General features: G+C 40.4%; 1 protein-coding gene and 1 pseudogene across 1 annotated transcript in view; one reads left to right on the top strand and one right to left on the bottom strand.

Moving 5' to 3' along the window:
* MBOAT2 (membrane bound O-acyltransferase domain containing 2) overlaps positions 1 to 21,605 on the top strand; it is a 129,869-nt gene that overhangs the window by 16,130 nt on the left and 92,134 nt on the right. Inside the window, exon 2 of the mRNA XM_053589857.1 lies at positions 21,277 to 21,422. Coding sequence (XP_053445832.1) covers positions 21,277 to 21,422 — 146 coding nt within the window. The remainder of the gene's footprint in view (positions 1 to 21,276; positions 21,423 to 21,605) is intronic.
* On the bottom strand, positions 226 to 18,417 carry LOC128584813 (MOB kinase activator 1A-like; annotated as a pseudogene).

The raw sequence follows: 21,605 nt of genomic DNA, 5'->3' as shown, positions 1-21,605 counted from the left end.
CAAACAAATCTCTGTGATAAAAACAGGGTTACATGCGACACCTCAGATTTGGCTGTGCCTTAAGGTCTCATCCTGGAACTATTAGGCCAATAGTACCTTTGAGACAATTTTATCAGTAGACAATATATCTTTTTATCCTGTTAAAGTTTGATCATACTAGTCTATAACTGCAGTGAAATTGATTTAACAGGAAGCATGAGGGTAACTCTGTTCTGTAAGAAATATTTACCTGTTTTTTGATCCAAGTTTCTCAATTAATTCCTGAAGAGGTGCCAACTCACACCTAACAATCCGATTAAACTCCTGCTTTTGGGCCAGTGCTCAAAGGAGGTACTGAGGTGAGCCGCCTCTTGCCGCTGGATACTGATGATAAGTACAGGCTCAGACCCCTGACAGACACTTTAGATTGGTCTTTGCCATGGACATAAAGTTTTTGGGAAATGGGACACCAATCTTAGAGGAAAGAGTTTCATCATCAAGCTGATCCTAAACCCAGGTCAGCAAATAGTGTATTTTGGAGCGGAACATTTGACTGGCTTTTTAATATTAGTACCGTCTGCCCTATGATATTCGTAGGACCTGAGGACATGACTAGACAGCTTGCTTCAGTGCAGAATTCTGTACTAGTTCCATAACGTGGTCTGGTTGAAGAAATCCATAGTGTTAACGGCAGTCCATTCATTCAGGTCCTCTCCTGGCAATGTAACAGCTTGTCTTAGATTCCCATTTCCTAGGGTTGCTTCTGCATATTTTAAGAGTTCAGACTGATGAGATCCTTCTTTGGTTTGAATGTTTTAGAAAAGCAGCTCCTGAAGAGGAAGGCCAGGCTCAGAGAGGAATCGGGGCCAGTGAGCGGGATTGGATGGTCCTTAGCTTACTGACAGCGGAAGCCCAACTGCAGTTCCTAGTCATGTTTGAGACCCTACTAGGCCTTATACACTGTGACACCTGCTGTGCCTCCCCCACCTCACAAACACCAGAAACCTGGATTTTTTTGTGAAATTAGATTTTTAAAATTGTGGCTATAATTTTAAGTTTTCTTTTCTGGAGCTTTGACTAGGCCAGATTTTGTATTGGCCACTAGGAATTAGGTAGCAGTGTCTAGTATAGTTTATGATGGTCAACCCAATCTGAAGTACATTGTTCTGTTCTGAGACTTAAAGGAACATTGACAGATAAGATTATAGCTCGAGCAGGGCAATAACTGCAGAATGCTCGGAAGCCATGTCAAGTAATAGTTGAAGATGTATTTCTTACATTTCATCCTTTAGTAATTTCATCTTTAAATTGGCCAAGAGTTTCAAATTGAATTTTTTCTAACTAGTTCTTTTTATTTGGAGAAGATCACATCTTGGCAATAATCTTGAAAATTAATAACCCCATTAAAGTGGAAGGTTGGAATTTCATATTATTCTGTTTGCAGACCCAGTACTGCTATTATTAATTGGTCTGTATTGTCAAGATTATTTTATCGTTTGGGACATTTAAACGAAGTCTAGCTAGTGGGGAATAATGTAGTACTTGGAAAGGTGTTGATCATTTTATAATCCCCTGTCAGTATATTCTGGACTGATTTGTGGCCCTAGTGTTTCATCTTGTGATAATTGTTCAGGCTTTGGAGTTTAGGTTTAATCTCCTCTACAGCGTGCTTTGCTGAGAGTGTTAGCATGCCTTTTCTTATACCAGGACTGACACAGCTGTTCATATTAGCTACATCCCAAGAATAGAAGTGACAGAGATTTTTGGTGACTGAGTTAAAGCCAAGAAGATGAGGGTAGAGGAATGTTTAGCTGGTACTTAGTATCTTTGGAGATAGTTAAGGGTTCCATAGTATAGGCTTGTAATCCTGAATGCTATAATTGTATTCTCTGAACATTTCCTGTATGATGGTACTAGTTATGTCTTTGCCTTTTGTTCTTGGAAAATATATATATATATATTTTTTTTTTTTTTTGAGACAGCCTCAAGCTGTTGCTGTGGGTAGAGTGCGGTGACATCACAGCTCACAGCAACACCCAGCTATTTTTTGGTTGCAGCTGTCATTGTTGTCCTGTGGGCCTGGGCTGGATTCGAACCCACCAGCTCAGGTGTATGTGGCTGGTGCCTTAGCCGCTTGAGCCACAGGCACCAAGCCTTTGGAAAATATTTTTAAAGCCACAATGTCCTGGTTTGCCAGGGAAAATCTTGGTAAAGTTGGTATCAAAACATTGAGCTTTAGCCTTCTGTTAGACTTGAATGGAATTCTGATATACTAATCAAAATTGAAGAGTGGAATTTTAGTTTTTGTTACAATTTTTATATGGATTGGGGAGATTTATTTCTAAAGACTTGTTTCTTTTTAAGGTATAGAAAATATGAATTAATAGAGAAATATGTTCCAACAAGGTTTTTGGCATAGACTCAGAGTTTTACTTCATAATATTGTAATCTACAAAGTGATTTTTTTTTCTTTTTAGGAATATTGCTTTGGGTAAGAGACACTGGAGTTAGATGAAAATAATTATACTTAGAATATTAAAGATAATAGGATGTTGAGACCATTTCAACAAAGATAAAATTGACTAGGATAGTGACAAAAGCTACTCTTAGATTATTTTTGTATTAGTTTTATTGAAAATAGGAACCACTAGAACATAATGTAAACATTAAGCTATTTCTTATTATTTTGTCTACTTCCAGACTTGGTGAATGTATGACAGTGAAGTTTTAGCTGTTGTAAATGGAAGAAGAAGGGCAGTACAAGTCAGTGTGCGCTGGCGAGGTTGCTAACGTGGGGTAGCAAGTGAATCAGCCGTCTTTGTTACTCAGTCAACAGTGTCTGACCCGGCTAGGTACAGAAAAAGAAAGCCCAGGGTTGGATGTATTACTGTAAGGTGGATTATTATCAGAATCAAGATTCGTGTCTGAAATTTGGAATCAGGTAGGCTCTGTGGTAGTAGTATAGAGGACAGATGTTGAACAAATTGGTATCATTCTGAGAATTGTAGAATTGTAAAGTTTTAAAGTCAGTGTTGGTGATTGTAGAAAACATTTTTAAAAGGAAACTTGATGAGTTATTAGTATCACTTTAGACGTAGGGAATTAACATTTGGTAGGAAAGGTAGGTAGAAAGGGACAAGCACTGTCATTGCTCATTGAGTTTGTAGTATGGGTCAGATCTTAGGTTAGGCTCTGAGAGACAAAGATGAGTAAGAGCTGATTCTTGCTTTTGAGCTTCTAGTCTGGTGGAAAGAGAAAGTCTGATAAATATTTACAGTGTGTAAATGAGTGTCAGAAGACAGTTAAGTAGAGATTATTTTAGATAAGGCTGCTACAGCAGAAAGTCCTAAGATAATTCATTGAATTTAAGATGGTAGTGGTTTATTTTTCTCACATAACGGTTTTGATGCACATTCGTCCCCTCCTTAGCTGCAGTTTTGCTTTCCAAGGTACTAAATGGAAAATTCTAGTTAGAGAGGGAGACCACATTCATATAACTTTTAGTACAGTATGTTGTTATAATTGTTCTGTATTATTATTAGTTATTGTTGCTAATCTCATACTATGCCTGATTTATATATTAAACTTTGCCATAGGTATATACATACAGGAAAAAACAGTACATACTGAGTTCAGAGCTTGCCATGGTTTCAGGCTTTCCCTGGGGGTAGGGGGTGGGGTCTTGAAATGTATACCCGGCAGACAGGCAGGGACTAATGTGAAAGGTCCCTGTCAATGGGTAGTTTTGCCTCACCTGATCATGCAGACTGCTACCTGCAGTCTCATTGTTATCAACCTTATCAAGCTGGTAGGGCAGTGGTCCTTCATCTTGAGCTGGTGTGTTTCTGAATCGGTAGGTTTGAGTTGAGGACTGATAATTTGCATGTCTAAAAATTTCGCAGGCGTGCTATTTCTGGTGAGTTCCAGTTGTCCAGCAGGCAAGGAGGATAAAGAATTCCAGTTGTCATGGGTTGTTGGCTCGGGATGGCACATGTGTATCACTTTTGCTCACATTACTTTTTTGAGAGCTTTGTCATATGGCCACAGGGCATGCAAGGAGACTTGTGAGGTAGGGGGTGAAGGGTGAGGGTGGAGGGTAGTTAGGGGATGTAACTGGAGAGGGGCCCAGCTGCAGCTCTCTTACAATGGAAGAGCAGGACAGGTTGTATCACACTCTGGAATCTTTCAGGAGAAAACAACTGTATTTGGCTGGGGGGTTGGATTGCCCAGGGCAAAGTAAGGTTTGAGCTGAAATCTTGAAGGATACATTTTCCTGGAATCCCAAAGCAAAGTGCAACTTCTTTTTTTTTTTTTTTGTAGAGACAGAGTCTCACTGTACCGCCCTCGGGTAGAGTGCCGTGGCGTCACACAGCTCACAGCAACCTCTAACTCTTGGGCTTACGCGATTCTCTTGCCTCAGCCTCCCGAGCAGCTGGGACTACAGGCGCCCGCCACAACGCCCAGCTATTTTTTTGTTGCAGTTTGGCCAGGGCTGGGTTTGAACCCGCCAACCTCGGCATATGGGGCCGGCGCCCTACTCACTGAGCCACAGGCGCCGCCCCAAAGTGCAACTTCTAATTAAGGAAACAGTGTTTGCAATGTAAAGATAGACAGGCTCACTCATTTAGTATTTATTGATTGCCAGGCTTTGTGCTAGGCTTTGGATTTCAGAGGGCAGTGGGGAGAGTGGGCAGTGTTAGTGAATTACAGTTTGTTTCATGTGTTCAGATTATGGTGACCAGGTCTCAGGAGTCAGCCTGTGTTTAAAGTGTGGGTCTAGTTGTATCTCTTGGCCTCACTTCAGGCTACGTGAGTTACTTAAGCCTCATTTTATGCCCACGCACGGAGTATGACGGACACTCTGTAAATGTTAGTCGTGACTGCCATTGCACCTTTTGTGCACAATACTTGTGCGAAATAAAATTTTCTCTGCTAAGCCTCTGAAAGATAGTCATTTGGCTTCTTGAGCATTTTTGCTGGAGCAGTGTGTGTTCTCTTTATTAAGGCAGCCAAATTTCATTTCTGAATAGTTGTAGTTATCAGACAATTTGTCATCTGGGTATTTGGAAACTTCCTGGAATAATTCAGAAGTGATCTAAATAAGCCCGCTTCTTCATGGTAACCTTTTATTTTATTTATTTGAGACAGAATCTCGCTCTGTCACCTGGGCTAGAGTGTAGCGTGTAGTGGTATGATCATAGCTCACTGTAACCTCACTACTGGTCTTAAGTGATCCTCCTGCCTCCACCTCTCAGAGAGCTGGGTTTGCAGGCATGAGGCACTGTGCCTGGCCCATGGTCATCTTTTAGAAAATTGGAGACTTTCCATTCTTTCTTCACATGGTTGGTTTATGAACATTAGGCATCAATACCCCTAAATCTTCTAGTAAGGAATTCACGGGCCCATGATGAACACTTGGAGAGCTTGTGGTATGGTGTAGCCCCACATCTTGAAAAGTTCACTTTTTAACTGTTGTCCTCATTAAGAGTTTTGCAGTGTTGGTATACTTGTTTGAAGATTTATTGCTTTTTGCCTCTGTTATTTACTAAAACATACTGAAAAATAAAATTGCTGGCTTATAAATAAGCATGCTGTCATAAGTAATCCTGTTGAGACAATGATAGAAACTGTGAGGCATGCCCAAAATACTGCTTCTTAGACTCATTCTTTGTCTCATTTTAGTAGAACTGGGTGATTGTGTGTTTAGGTGTAAAAAAGAACATAACTGTGGAACATGTGTTACATTGGAAATGTGTTATCTAAAATTGTATTTGAGTAAGAGTTTACCAGATCGCATTTTTGGTCAAATGTCTAATGGCTGAGTGTTGAATTAATATTGAGTTAAAGCTGAATGTCATCGAGATACAGCTCAAAGATTTGTCTTCAATTCCTGAAAATGATTGATACTGTCCTCTAAACATTATTTCTATAAACATTTGTTTCTCTCTGTTGATTGAAAACAGTTGGAACTATCTTTCCAAAACATTGTAAGCCTTGATTTTAGGTTTAATTAGTGAGTATAATACGTGTGTTAGAAACCCTGGTTTAAAACCTTCCTTTTTTCTTCATATTCCTTATATATTTTAATATGTATGATTCATTTTGGATATTATGTGTGAATTTAGGGTTTTTTTCTTTGTGAAATAGAGATGGCAGAGCTATTCTGCTTTTAATTTCTTCTCAGTAGATTTCTAGAATTTACAAATAGTTTCTTCTCAAAAAGGCCAATTTTCATGACAAATAGAACCAAATAACTAGAAAACAACTGTAGTTCTTAAAGGTCATTTAAAAAATATTAAATAATTTTACAAATTTTACAAATAATAGTATTATGTATTGGCTTATAAAAAATTTGACTCCAAGGATATAATGTTCTTCCTAAAGTTATTGTATAAATAACCCTTTATAAGTACTCATCAACTGGTTTTTCTGTTTTCTTACTGATCAATTATTATATTTTACTTTTGTAATAAAAATATATTTAAGTTATAAATCATATAAATGATTTTCACTCCAAGTTAAATTTAGAATGCTTATTTATATGTATTTGAAAGTTAATATTTATATATTAGCAGTAAATAGGAATGACATGCATTGTTTATATTATGTTATTTTGATGGTCAGAAATGATGATAGGTTAGGCTATCAAATGACTTTGATCTTCACAATAGATGATTGGGAAAGAGGCATTAGGCCATTTGAAGGCCAAGATCCAGAAGAGAGCAAAGCAGTGGACTTGGGCTGAGTAACTGAGGGCAAAGGTGAACTTCATTTCTTTAGCAATTAGATACTTCTTAATATCTTTGCTGTTTAGGAGCTGATTTTTCCTTTATAACATGTAAATATGTTTAACATTTGGGCATTTCCAGTTTGATTTGTTTTTTCGCTAATATGTATACTGGTAGGGAATTGCATTTAGTTGTGTATTATATATGTGATTTGGAAAGTAAGATATCTTTATTGTATAAAATTTCTGAAATACATAAGTGTATAAATATGAAAATTTAAAGATTACCTTTTATTCCTTAGTCCAGAGGCAACTTTAGAGAGAGTGTGTATTGTAACAAAATTGGACTCATACTGAATATGAAATTGTTGTAACCTGCTCACCACCATATCGTGTGGGAGCCTAGGGCACATAAAGAGGTTGTATGTAGGTAGGTGTTTGAACCTAAAGTCCTAAATGAGGTCTCAGATACCAGCCAGCATCAACTGACATGTGAGTGAGCAAACCTTTAGATAACTCCAGTCCTTGGCTTATGCCAGATACTGCAGCAGAGAGGTATCCATGCTGAATCTCACCCAAATCGCAGATTAAAGAGCAAAAGAAATGTTACTGTTTTAAGCCACCAAGTTCAAGGGTACTCAGTATTTCATTAGAGTTCTCATTATATTTGATCTTAGCCTAAGACTGAGTTTCCATTTTGGTAATAACGTATTTAAAAAAGATTATTGAAGTATAACATGCATATTGTGAAATGCACCTGTCTTAAATGTGCAGTTTTATCAATTTTAACAAACGCATACACTTGTGTAACTCATGTCCTCTGTAACCCTTGTGAACATAAATATAAGCAAGCAAAATAAAGGTATTAGGTGATGAGTGAAAGAGATTGGGAGAGGTTTGGTTATAATTTAAATATAATTGGAAACCATATTTTTTAAAATAAACCTTTTATTTTAGAACAGTTTTGTTTTTTTTTTTAAACTGGCAAGTTTTTTATTTTATTTATTTATTTATTTATTTATTTATTTTTTGTAGTTTTTGGCCGGGTCTGGGTTTGAATCCACCACCTCCAGCATATGGGGCCCGCGCCCTACTCCTTTGAGCCACAGGTGCCGCCCTAGAACAGTTTTAAATTTATAGAAAGTTGTGAAGATGGTAGAGTTTGCAAATACCCTACATCTGAGTATGAGCATGTTACATTAGTTTGGTCATTTGTCACAACTAGTGAAGCAGTAGCAATACATTATTATGAACCAATCTCTGTATTTTGGATTTCTTTAGTTTTTATCTAAGGTATGTATTGGTTAGCTGCCATAACAAAATACCATAGACTACATGGCTCAAACAACAGAAATGTATTTTCTCACAGTTCTGGAGGCTGGCAGGTTGGGGTGCCAGCATGGTTGGATTCTGCAAGCAGATGCCACTATCTGGCAGCATGCTCACTTGGCCTTTTCTAAGCAGAATCTTGCTAACAGAGTACCAGCACCTTTTCCGATTATCTCTTTTTATAAGGGCACTAACCTCATCAGCCTTTCCCTCATGACCTCAGCTAACCCTAATTACCTCCCAAAGGTCCCATCTCCAAATACCATTCCATTGAGGTTTAGAGCTTTGTTGTATGAGTTTGGAGGTTGGAAGGTGGGGCACAAACAGGGTCCACAACAGGGTCCTTTTTTGTTTGGGTCTTACATGGGTTACTGTATTACATTTATGAGGTCTGATATTCAGCTTCCAAACTCATCCTACAAAAAGTCCTGCATACCTCATTGCTGAATGTCACTATGATCACCTTTAAATTACTCTGCCTGGCAAGCTATGCACCAATACCAGTGCCCAATCCACCCGTCAAAGCAGTTTTGGAACTTTTTTCTGGAATGATCATCAGAGCTGTCATTGTATTACCCTTGATGTGCTGAATGTCATCAAAATGTCTTCCTTTCTTCTTGGAGTAAAGAAAACCGTCATTTGGTGGCCAGGTCAGGTATGTAGGGAGGAGGTTCCAATGCGGTTGTTTGTTTACGGCTAAAGACTCCCTCATAGACAGTGCTGTGTGAGCGGCTGCATCCTCATGATGCAAGAGCCGTGAGTTGCCCAAGATTTCAGTTAAGATTTTCCTGTTTCTCTGTTGACGTTTATTTGGTCTGTTATGCTTCTCACAGTCAGCTGATGATTTTAATGCGCAATTTGATGAATTTTTGCAATGTTTTCATCAGTTCTGCTAGTTACTGGCTGCGCTGACCTTTCTTCTTCAATGACAGTTTCTCTCCCCTCAGAAAAACTTTTCATCCCTTTGTACACTGCTATTTTCTTCATGGCATTATCTAACATGTCCTGATTTCACTTCCACTTTTGCCAAGTGTAACAAAAAATTTACCAGTGTTGGTTAATTGCTCTAATTTAAGCTCGGACATTCTCACCACCGCACACAAAAACATGAAACAGCAATAATGACACCGCCACACATTAACACAAACACAACTGTGAGACACTGATATTCCAGGGTTATGCCGCTTTACCGAGCTATTTGTACAGAGCTGCCAACATCAGCACATGATGGCAAGTTCACAAACTTCATCGTCAGACCTCGTAGTCAGTGTTTCTCCTTAGGTTCCTCTGACTGTGACAGTTTCTCAGACTTGTTTTTGACGACTTTGACAGTTTTGAAGAGTACTGGTTAGGGATTTTGTGGCGTAATCCTTCAAGTGGGATTTATCAGATATTTTTCTCATGATTAGTTTGAGATTATAGGTGTTTGTGAGGCAGATTACCAAGACCAAGTGTCTTTTTCATGACATATGAAGGGTATCTACTTTCAGTGTGACTGATTACTGTTGATGTTAATTTTGGTCACCTGGCTGAGGGTAATCTTTGTCAGATTTCTCCATTATAAAGTTTGTCTTTTTCACCCTGACCTACCATCTTGCACTGTTTGGAAGTCGTCATTTTGAGTGCCCAGGCATAGGGGCAATCTGTCAGATGTTGTGAATAGAGGAATTAGCTGCTCTGGTCTCCTTTTAAAAAAAGATCTCATTAGTCTGTGGAGGGCACAAGTGGGATCAGGGGAGCAGTGGGTCGTGATGACAGTCTAGGCTAGGTGATGGTGGTAACACAGGTATGGTGAGAGGTGTCCTTATATACGTGAAGGTAGAGCTGATGTGACTCACTGGATTTGAGAAAAAGAGAATCAAGGATGATGTCTCCTAAATTTTGGCCTAATCAGCTGGGCAAATAATTGGGGTGGGTCAGGAACTGAAGAGAAGTGGCTCCCCCCCCCCTTTTTCTTTTCTTCTCTTTTGTATTGTTTTTCATTTTACTTTTTATTTTTTCTTTTTTTAACTGAGAAGTGGCTTTTGAAGTGTGGAAAGGTTTGGATATGAAAGACTTTCCTTTGGGCTGTGTTAATTTTCAAATGCTGGTGAGACTTTGAAGTAGAAATGTGTAGACCATTGAAGATGTGAGTCTGGAGTCAAGGGTGTGAGGAGGGCTCAAGATGGTGTTTGGGGCCTGTATATTAAAGAATTCCGTTGTGTTTTCAGAGTAAGAATTTGGTTTAACAGAGTTTGGCAATTTGATTAGAACGATGAAAACAATTAAAACCAAACATTTCTTTTTGTGAAAGCATTGTGAGTAAAAATAAGAATACGATACGGGTGACCTAGGTGATTGTCAGTCAGCATCAGTGGCCTTCCCGGGTCTGACTTTGAGTCCTAACTGATACAGCCAGTTGAGCAATGGAAAACTCAGACTTTGCTTTGGGTGTCTTAAAGCTACTAAGACAAGGAATTAGAAATTTTAGTTGTCCTTCTAGGAGTGATGTGCATGTATTTTTGAGCTTCAAGACAGCCAGTATGCCAACTATCACATTTTTCTCTATCAGAGGGAGGTCAGTTAGCAGTGGGAGGCCTGTGTGCAGCCGGGCGGAGCGCTGGCCCCAGCACCCCCTTGCTTCTTCTCATTCAGACTCTTCTTCTTCTCTGACCAGTGGGGGCTGGCTTTCCTGTCTTGATGATGAAAAGTGGGGAGACTGGGGATTTTATATTATTTGGTTCCGCATTTAAAAGATGCTTGGTAGTTGTGTAAAATTACATAACATTCAATCAATACCACTCATCACTTAAATTTGGTATATAGAAATTGATTCATTATTATTTAGAAAATACAATTTTAAATCAGTAATACCGGGGTAATCTATGGTTCTTTCCTTTTCCATTCCCTTCCCCCAAGTTCTTTCTTTTTTTACAGCTTTTTATATTAGTTCAGGCTCCCTTTTCAGGGAAGGTGATTTTAAAAATTAGATTTGTGGGAGACTGTACAACCACCCTGTACTTTCGGGGGATGGTGATGAATACCACACTCATACTCCAGAGTAAGGGAGACCCTTGTTCGCCGCCTGCTTGCCTTTTAGAGCTCATCCCAGAGAGGAGTGACTTCAGGAGCACTGTGTTTGTTGTCTCCTTCATAGTGTGTGTTGGTAAAAACATAAAATTTACCAACTAAACCATTTTAAAGTGTATAGTTGAGGAGTGATAAGAACATTCACAGTGTTGAACAGTAGATCTCCAGAACTTTTATGTCTTGCACATCTGAAACTGTGTATCCATTAAACAACTCCCCATTTTCCCCAGCCCTAGTATGAAATAGGTAATTTGAATAGCCCTGTAACTGTTAAGGAAACTAAATTTTTTTTTTTTTTTTTGTAGAGACAGAGTCTCACTTTATGGCCCTCGGTAGAGTGCCGTGGCCTCACACAGCTCACAGCAACCTCCAATTCCTGGGCTTAAGCGATTCTCTTGCCTCAGCCTCCCGAGCAGCTGGGACTACAGGCGCCCGCCACAACCCGGCTATTTTTTGGTTGCAGTTTGGCCGGGGCCGGGTTTGAACCCGCCACCCTCGGTATATGGGGCCGGCGCCCTACCGACTGACTAAATTTTAAAAAAATCTCCTGGGGAAAAACCCCCCTTTACACCTAGATGGTTTCACTGGACTGGGCTTCAAATAGCAAAGGCCTCCAAGGCTAACAGGCATCAGTGATGAGGAGTTTGTGATCTCATGTAACAAGCAGATCTTTGTGATCTCTCTAAAAAGCCGTGACGTTCAGATTTGAAAAATGGGCATCACGAAAAAAGCCAAGCAGTGTTTTGAAGGTTGCCGGGCTAGTGAGTGAGGAGACAGAACCCAAGGCCAGGGCTTTCTAACTCCCGAGGCTCCTTGTCCCTCTCCCCGAGAGGGTGTGGGGAAAAGATGCAGTCAGGGGTCAAGGGTCCTAGTAGGAGTCCTACAAACCTTTTCTATGCTAAAGATACATGTGACAAATCGTAAGTTTATTAATAACGGTAGGTGGTATGTTGATATTCGTGTTTACATGTGCCAGGAACTGTGTTGAGATCTTGCCAGGATCCAGGGTTATCTCATTTAATTCTTTTAGCAGCTTAACTGTGCGGAAACCAAACCCAGGGCTCCCATTTTACAGAAGAGATAACTACTAAGATTAGGAGAAGTGAAATAGTGTATCCAAGGTCACTTAGGTAGGCCCAGCACTCACATTGAACCCTAAGTCTACCTGACTTTGTTAACCACTTACCTATGTGTGTTTCTTCCCAACATTTGTGCCGTTTTATTAAGTAAAAGAGCCCTAGGATTTAGTTATATTTGTGCATAGATCCTTAGAAAGTTTATCAGTTAAATAAGGAAAGAGTTTGTAATAAATAACATACTAAATCTCTCTGGAAAGCAAATCACTGAGACTAACTAGCATCCTCTTTGCCTCTGTTTCCTCCTTTTCTCCCGTCTCCCCGTCCCTCTTCCTCTCTCCTTATCTGATCCCCCACCCCCTTTCTGCGTTTCTTGGCATATTGGTCTTTTCTCTTGTCAAAAGTATTTCTCTTTGCTGTAGTGGAAAATGGCTGCAGGCTGCTCCAGTTGAAACCAGCTCCACTTAACCGATCCCTAGGACTGGAAGAAAAGAGCCTCTTCCTGGTAGTTCTGGCAGAAACGCTCTAGGGAGGGAGACCTCTTGGTCCCAGGGCCTGGGGGCTTGCCAGGGCTTTATGAACTACTCGGAATGGGAATGCTGAGGTGGTAACATATCCGTATACATATGCATACTTCATCTTGATGATTGAAAGCTGTAATTGGTATTTAAAGATAATGCACAGAGTATTTTGAGGTTTATCATGATATAATTCATGTACTACACAACTTATCCATTCAAAGTGTATAATTTAGTGGTTTTAATATATTCACTGGGTAGTACAACTCACACCCCTAAATTGGGACATTTTTATCACAAAAAGAAACTTCGTACCCATTCGCTATAGAAACCTTGTTCCTGTTAGTGATCACTCCCATTTTTCCAGCCCACTCTGCTCTAAATAACCACTTATCTACTTTGTGTTTCTATTGATTTGCCTATTCTTTCATATAAATGGAATATATATGAAATTATATGGATATTTCATATAAATGGAATCATACAGTGTGGTTTTTAGTGTCTACTTTTTTCATGAGGATAATATTTTCAGAGTTTATGGCTCAGCATGTATCAGTTCACATGCCTTATTATTGGCAAATAATCATCATGTGGATATTCCACATTTTACTTATTCATCTGTTAATGACATAATCCTTATTGAAAAGAATGCTATTTTAGTAGGGGGGCAGTATAATTTTAAAATCAAGTTAGTATACCTGTAAGTTGATACTGTATAGAATTGAAATTTGATGATAATAAGATAGGCCAGGAATACAAAGAGTTTTTCAGTATTTCGTTTATTTATTCTTTTGAGACAGAGTGTCACTCATGCTGCCCAAGGCTAGAATGTGGTGGTGCCAGCTTTGCTTACAACAATCTCAAACTCCTGATTCCAACAGTCTCCTGTCTCAGCCTCCCAAGTAGCTGTGACTATAGGCACGAGCTCCCATGCCTGACTAATTTTTCTATTTGTTTAGAGAAGGGGGTCTCACTCTTGGCTAGGCTTATCTCAAACTCTTGAGCTCAGGTGATCCTCTTGCCTTGGCTTCTCAGAGTATTAGAGTTACAGGTGTGAGCCATCGTACCAAACTCCCTTAATATTTTGAAATTTAAAAAAAATCAGTGAGAAAAAGACATCCTGATAGAAAAATGGGCAAAGGATATCAAGAGAACACTAAATGTCTAGTAGACATATGAAAAATGCTCACCCTGGCTAGTAATCAGGGGAAATTAAAAAATAGATAAAATTTTACATTTATTAACTTGGGAAAAATGAAAAGCTGATAGTACTGAGTGTTGTGAAGATTATTAAGCAGTGGTATTCACACTGCTAAGGGGAATGTAAATAGGTACAGACTGCTTAGTAGAGCAATTTAGTATTGTCTAGTCAAGTGAAGGTGGGGCACCTGCTTGTGCCAGGTGGCCGTGAGGGTTGTGTGGCCTTGCTCTTGTTGAGCACATTGTACTGCACTGTGCCTGCTTGCTTTGGTGTTTGTTGAGCATCTGCTGAGTAGTGAAGTACAGTCCTCATGAACGACTCCACGGAGACTGTATTAGTGTCTAGCACACAGTGAGTGCATGGCAGGCTCATCGCAAGTGTGAGCTTCATGAATGTACATAGTTTGGGTGTTGCTTCTGCAACTTTCACTGTGTTTTTCACTCAACAGTGTTTCCTGATGATCTTCCATCTCAAAACGTGGCAGGTCTACATAATTCTTTTTACCACATTAAAAAGAAATCTAACATTTTTAGTTTCTGTGACTTGTGTCAATTTTTCCCCCATGCTTTTTCCTGTTGTCTTCTGGGAGTTCTGTCTACAATTTGAATACTAACAGTTGTGTGTCCTTTTTTCTTTTTTTTTTAATTTTTTTTTTTTTTTTGTAGAGACAGAGTCTCACTGTACCGCCCTCGGGTAGAGTGCCGTGGCGTCACACGGCTCACAGCAACCTCTTAACTCTTGGGCTTACGCGATTCTCTTGCCTCAGCCTCCCGAGCAGCTGGGACTACAGGCGCCCGCCACAACGCCCGGCTATTTTTTGGTTGCAGTTTGGCCGGGGCTGGGTTTGAACCCGCCACCCTCGGCATATGGGGCTGGCACCCTACTCACTGAGCCACAGGCGCCGCCCAATGTGTGTCCTTTTTTCTTCCACATTGTTACTTACAGTGTTTTTAGTATTTCTATAGTAGTTCTATATTTTCATGTCTTTTTTTTTGAGACAGAGCTCACTTTGTTACCCTCAATAGAGTGCTGTAGTATCACAGCTCACAGCAACCTCAAACCCTAGGGCTTAAGTGAGTCTCTTGCCTCAGCCTCCCAAGTATCTGGGACTACAGGCACCCGCCACAACACCTGGCTGTTTTATTGTTGTTGTTGTCATTGTTGTTTGGCAGGCTCGGGCCAGGTTCAAACCTGCCGGCTCCAGTGTATGTGGCCGGTGCCCTAGCTGCTGAGCTACAGGTGCCAAGCCATATTTTTATGTCTTAATAGTAAATCTGTTCACTACATAAAATTTATATTCACACATTATTATTTATCTTACATAAAATTATATAATCTCTTATATTCTTATCTAGGACATATGTAGCTTTAGTTATATCAAGTTGAGGAAAGCTAGGTTATACTGTGGTAACAAACTCACAGGCTTAAAACAGCAAAGGTCTCTCTTGGTGGACTTCTGGGTAGAGGGGGGCTTTGCTCTTCATCGTTTCTGAACCGTTACAGGCAGAAGGACAGCTCTGAAGATTCTTCTCCTGGCAGTTAACAACTCCAGCCCAGAAGTGGTACCATTTCTGCTAACAGTTCACCACCTATAACTAGTACCCACGAGGGATTAGAAAGTACATGTTTCTGTCTACATAGAGGGGAACCAAGTATAGGTAGCTAGCACTAATGACAGCCGTGGTTGTGTATGGACTGTTACTCCATTTGCGATTTAATTTTAAACACAGTGGTAGGCAGTATAATGTAGGGGTGAAGAATTCAGGCTCTTGATCCAGACTGTTTAATTTGTAATGAGTTATTGTATTTAAACTGTTTCTGTCTCCATAAAGTGAAGATGATAATAGAATTTGTCTCATAGGGGTTGTTGTAAAGTTTAAATAGATTGTAGTTATAAAGTGCTTAGCACAGTTGTGTCTGCAGAGCAGATGTCAAGGGGCAGGTCAGCAGGTGGAGTAACTGGGGAGCACCCTGGGAGACTGCAGAGGCAGTGGGAGAGCTGCTGCCCCCCTCTGGAGGCGTGAGGGAGGGGAGGAAGAGGCTCAGATGGAGCCTTGCAGAAGAGTCCTGTGCCCTGACTTACTTTCCTTGCCGCACCTGTATGCTGGGACAGCAGCCTGTGGGAAGTGTGGCCTTGGCACAAACCTGGTGGTGGGTATGGAGAGTGCTGCGGATGGTACTGTGAGAGCAGAGGGGCTCGAGCTTACACCTCCATGCAGTGCTGAGCACAAGTGTGTATGCCATTAACATTAGGAGCACAGCTCTGGAAGCTGGGGTATAACTTATTTTTTCCAAAAGGGAGTCCAGTTATTGCAGTTACATTAATTGAACTAACTTTACTTTCCTACTAATGGGAAGTGGAAATGGTTGTTTTTCTACAGACATTAAATATCCCTTTTATTTACTAGTCCCCTTTTGACGAGCACTGTTTATATCTGCTTCAGAAAGTGCTGCATCGGGCCTTTTGGCATGCATAGCCCTCTGGTGCATTTGCACCACTTTATCTGGGGTAAATGTTGAATTTCTTGGTGAAGGATATTACAATTTAATTTTTGATGGTCATTGTCCGGTGTCCTTTAAAGAGCTGTACCAAGTCAGGTCAGCAAGGTAGGATGTCACCTCCCTCATTTCCTCAGTAGCACTTAGATAAAAATAGTACCTCTTGGCTCTGTGCTTATAGCTCAGTGAGTAGGGCGCCAGCCACATACATCAAAGCTGGCAGGTTCGAGCCTGGCCCGAACCTGCTAAACAACTATGACAACTGCAACCAAAAAATAGCCGGGAGTTGTGGTGAGTACCTGTAGTCCCAGTTACTTGGGAGGCTGAGGCAAGAGAATCGCTTAAGCCCAAGAGTTTGAGGTTACTGTGAGCTGTCGTGACACCATCGCGGTCTACCGAGGGCGACATAATTAGACTCTGTCTCAAAAATAAATAAATAAATAAATAAAGGTCTTTAAGCTACCTAAATGCTTTTACAAATATCTTTTGGGGCATTATTAAAACTATCTTTGAAAATTCTTAAAAATGGTTTAGTCTTGTTGCTGTTGCTTTGAAGTGTTATAAATACTGAGTAGTAAGTAGGTGTTCAGACTGTGGCCCTAGACCAGTGTTTTTCAACTTATTTTTTTATATCAGAGTACACTTGAACCTATAGTTAAACTTCCACAGTACACTCAAACTATGTTGATCAAGAAAAAGTTAAAAAAAATATATGTACTGTGCTTTGAACTTTGTTTGAAAATAATTAATGATCATTAAAAGTTTTCGTGGCACACTCGTTGAAAATCACTGCCCTAGACGCTGACTTAATTTAGTTGAACCAAGTCACTCAGTGTTGAGGAAAATATTTTGCTCACTATCTCTTGTAAAAAAGCACCTTAAAGAACAGCCTTTCTGCTGTACCTAAAACTATTACTTTCATAGGTACATTTATGTTCACCTCTTATTTATTTATTTGAGACAAAGTCTCACTCTGTCACCTTGGGTAGAGAGCTGTGGCGTCACAGCTCACAGCAACCTCAAACTCTTGGGCTTAAGGGATTCTCTTATCTCAGCCTTCCGAGTAGCTGGGACTACAGGTGCCCACCACATCGGCCAGCTATATGTTCACTTCTTTTTGTATGGAAATGAGATGTGTTACAAGTAAATCTTCAGTTTAGCTAAGATTTTCTTTAATCTTCCCTGTGCTCTGCCTCACCTGTAACAAAGGAAAACAAACGTATATTGACTCCATCTAGGATATTTTTTGTCATGTTTTTGGATAGGAGAAGGAGCCGTATATTGATGTTTTGTGAAATAGGATGGCAGTGTTTGGTAGCCAACAGCATCTTTTTTTTAGAATCTTGCCTGAGGTGATAGAGTTTGGTTTTGAGACATTCTCTGGAAGTGGAGGCTGGCCCAGCAGAGAGGTGGCCATGGAATAGCCTTGAGTTGGGTCAGGCTTGGGTTTGAGTTTGAATTGACCCTGAGCCCAATACCTAACCTAAGTTGGTTGAATAAAATGGAGAGAAATAACACCTAGGGATTAAATGAGGTAATAGGTGTCAGGTACTCAGCATGGGGATGGAACACAACACGTAAACCATAGCTGTGTTAGGCTTCAGGGCACAAGTTTCCTTTTAGGCTTTTGGAGACGCTCACTTGCGTCTTCTTTCTGCTGTCTCGCCCTCTCCAGTGTTCATTTGCCCCCAGCCTCATCCCCCTCAAGAGTGACTAAGATAGTTTCCATTTGGGAAAGTTTTACATTTAAGACCTTTCAAAAAGTCTGAGTCTGTGTATGTTCAAGTTTTTCCTAATAGACAGTCTGCATTTCTCCATAGGAATGTCCTGCAGATTTTTCTCTTGCTATGAATTGTACTCTTCCCTTTTCTTAGAGTTCCTACCATTGTCCGACTGTGTCCAGATTCTTCTGAGGCTTCCCAGCTCAATTACAAGGCCCAGTTACCCGTCGTCGGGTGGTGTGTGTGTGGGGTTGACGGCTGGTTCCTCTGAGTCCTCCAGCTCTGTGCTGTAATTCATTCCTTTTGTTCTTTTTGAGCAGGACCACATACCATGCAGCTTCCTATCTCCTGCACAGCTGTCCTGGCATTTAGTGGCTAAACGTGTTCTGTAGGTTACTTAAACTCTGAGAGTTCGTTTCCTCGTCAGCTCCTCTTACCAGGGTCACCAGTATAGTTGTGTGGCTGGTTTTATGTTCTGTGACATTTGACACTGACCACTGCTTCTCGACACCCCTTCTCCACGCATTGCCCCAGGTCTAGCTTCTCGGCTTCCCCTGCTGCTTTTGGTACTTGGTCTCGGACATGTCCGTTACAGGCCTTAAGATACTTCCCAGTAGTAGCTTCTTATCTTTCCATAGCTTTTCTTCAACTGTATCCGTTATTCCCAGGTTCGCTTCTCCCCTGCTGGTGCAGTCCTGTCTTTCCAAACTGTGTTTGGAGTGTGCACGCTTGTGCGCTGGGCACTCAAGCTAAGCATATCTGAGGTAGATCATTTCTTCTCCTGAAATTGCTCTTTCTCTCAGTATCCCCCAGTCTTGATCAATGTTGTCATCATCCATCCAAGACTTGCTGCCTTTTCCCATTCTCAGTCCACCTGACTACGACAGCCCTGATGGTTCCAGCACCAAGAACTCTTTGAACTGTCTCTCTGCTCTCCTCCAGCCTCCAGACCCGTCCTACACTCTCCTTGTCAGGATCCTTCTTTGCAGAGGCAGCAGATTGGTCACATTACTTTCTTATTTTAAATTTTGTGTTTCATCACTAGTAACTTAACTATAAATGCCTTCACATGACAGGCAACGCCCTCACTCTCTGCGCCCACCCCCACTGAACCTCATCTCCCACAGCTCCCGCCTGCACTTTGCTCAGTTGCGTTTTCATGTTCAAGTGCTTTCTTCACATGATTCTTTTCTCTTAGACTGTGCTTTCCCTTACTGTCGGTGCATAGGTTTTTGTACCTTGAGGATCCCAAGAACCTGTGTATTTATTTATTTTTTAAAATATGGACTTTTGGACCTACTTCCGCAAAGATTTTGATTCAGTGTTTGGAGTGAGGCCTGGTCTCATTTTCCTTATCTGGAAGGTGACAACGGTGAATAGATGATTACAAAGATTCTGTAAAATTCTGTATGTATGTGGTCCTAGAATGCTTCTAAATATTTTATTTTATATTATATAAATATCCAAACATGCAAGGAAGCAGAGAGAGGGAGGGAGAGAGAAGCTCCTGAGCCAGCTGTGGAGGTCAGCTGGGTTCAGAACTACTGCTCTGGCCCCAGGTTCTTTGTCACATCTGCTTCTTCAGGCTCGTTCCTTTGTGTTCCTAAAGCAAGCACTCTCTTTCTACTTAGCCTTGAAAAAGACACCGATGTTAAATTGAAGTTTCTTGTGTATACGTTTACATTTTCCCTTAGATTCTGAAGTCACCCTGGGCTAGTCCTAGGACTCAGACATTTTTAGATTTCCTATGCTTTGCTCACAGCAGATAGTCTGTAAATTTTTTGTTAATTAGATTAAGAACTATTTGAAGGAAATTAAAAGGTGTTTGAAAAAAGTTTTTAAACTGTAAGAAGCTATGTAGATGTTAGTAGTTACTGACATCAAGAATACAAATTTTTCCAAAGTATATTTTTTTGCTTAATTTTTAAAAATATATGATTAGACCCCTTTAGGAGGGAAAAAGTGCTAGAACCTGTTAGGAAGACATTTTGTTTGCATTGAGTCTGTTTTAAAGGATGGTGGTTTCTTAGGCAGTGCACTACTGTGTTCAACTGTTTTTCTCTTTGGAATGCAAGCGAAAGAGCATGCTTGCCTGATTGAGACAGAGCTATCTCTAGAGAGGTAGAGCTACGTATCTCTAGGATCATTTGTGTGGATAGTGTGGTTTATTCATAATTTAAGTGCCTCTAAAAGGTGATTTTTTTTAATGTATTTTTTTTTTTTTTTATTGTTGGGGATTCATTGAGGGTACAATAAGCCAGGTTACACTGATTGCAATTGTTAGGTAAAGTCCCTCTTGCAATCATATTTTAATGTATTTTTTATAGTTTCCTAATGTCAATTGGATTCTTTAATTTATAGATTTCGAGGCATATACAAGAGAAATGGAGATTTTTACCTACCGTAAGGCTTGTTACCCTCGACCCTTTTATTGGAGAGAAAAGAGCACAGTCATACCAGTGTGCATTTCTCTTCCACAGGTGAAGAGCAGTGTAGTTCCTAGAAAGTATAATGAGGAAGCTTAAAAATTGACCTTGGTGGACTCTGGCTTTTTGAAGACTGCCCATGTCTCTCATTCTGTGCTGCCCCTCCGGAGCTAAGCCTCTGGCCCCCTGTTCACAGTGGTAATACTTGGGGCTTCTCAGACTCCCCTTCACTTCCAGCTTGAGATGGCCATCCATCCTGGCCCTCCTGTTGCCTCACTCTCTGGGAGCTCCTGGAGCACGGCCCCTCTCCATTCCTTGTAAGCACACTTGGGCTCTTCATTCCACCACTTACTAGGATGCCTCAGTCCTTAAGACCAGTTTCTCTTCCCGGTGTGACCCATAGGTGCCTTGCCGTCTGTGTCTTTGTTGCAAACCGTGTCTTCCAGGTCCCTTCAGGTGTCCCTTGTCTCGCCCTCCTGCTGCCGCCTCCACCTATGGGCACCACCTGTTCCTGCCAGGTGTAGCACAGACAGTATTGGACATTGGCCTGTTACTTTGAACTAGAGGCTCATCCCTGGGAAGGCCCCTGATTTTTGTTTTTGTTTTTTGTAAAATGGGAGATCTTAATTTTATATAACTTTGCTGTTTTTGTCCTGAGAATTTAAATGTAACATCAAAGAAAAAAATTCGTGTCTGTATTGCTAATACAAAATTTTAATTTTTTTTTACAGGTCAACTTTGTAGTGTGCCAACTCTTTGCCTTGCTAGCAGCCATTTGGTTTCGAACTTATCTACATTCAAGCAAAACTAGCTCTTTTATAAGACATGTAGTTGCTACCCTTTTGGGCCTTTATCTTGCACTTTTTTGCTTTGGATGGTAAGTAATCTTGATCATTTTAAAATGAAGACTATCTGGATATATGTGAGAATCAAGTGTGTAGAAAGATACAATATATAGACCTTTGTTCTTATATGTACTTGAAAAGTTTTTCTCAAGGCCAACTTTAAAAATTTTTATTTTTAATAGAAAAAGAGATGGGGAATGGGCTCTCTTTTTTGG

The sequence above is a fragment of the Nycticebus coucang genome, chromosome 4, assembly GCF_027406575.1.
Source record: "Nycticebus coucang isolate mNycCou1 chromosome 4, mNycCou1.pri, whole genome shotgun sequence".
In the NCBI taxonomy this organism is placed as follows: domain Eukaryota; kingdom Metazoa; phylum Chordata; class Mammalia; order Primates; family Lorisidae; genus Nycticebus; species Nycticebus coucang.
Note: the sequence above shows the minus strand (reverse complement) of the source record. Positions and strands in the feature narration are given on the sequence as shown.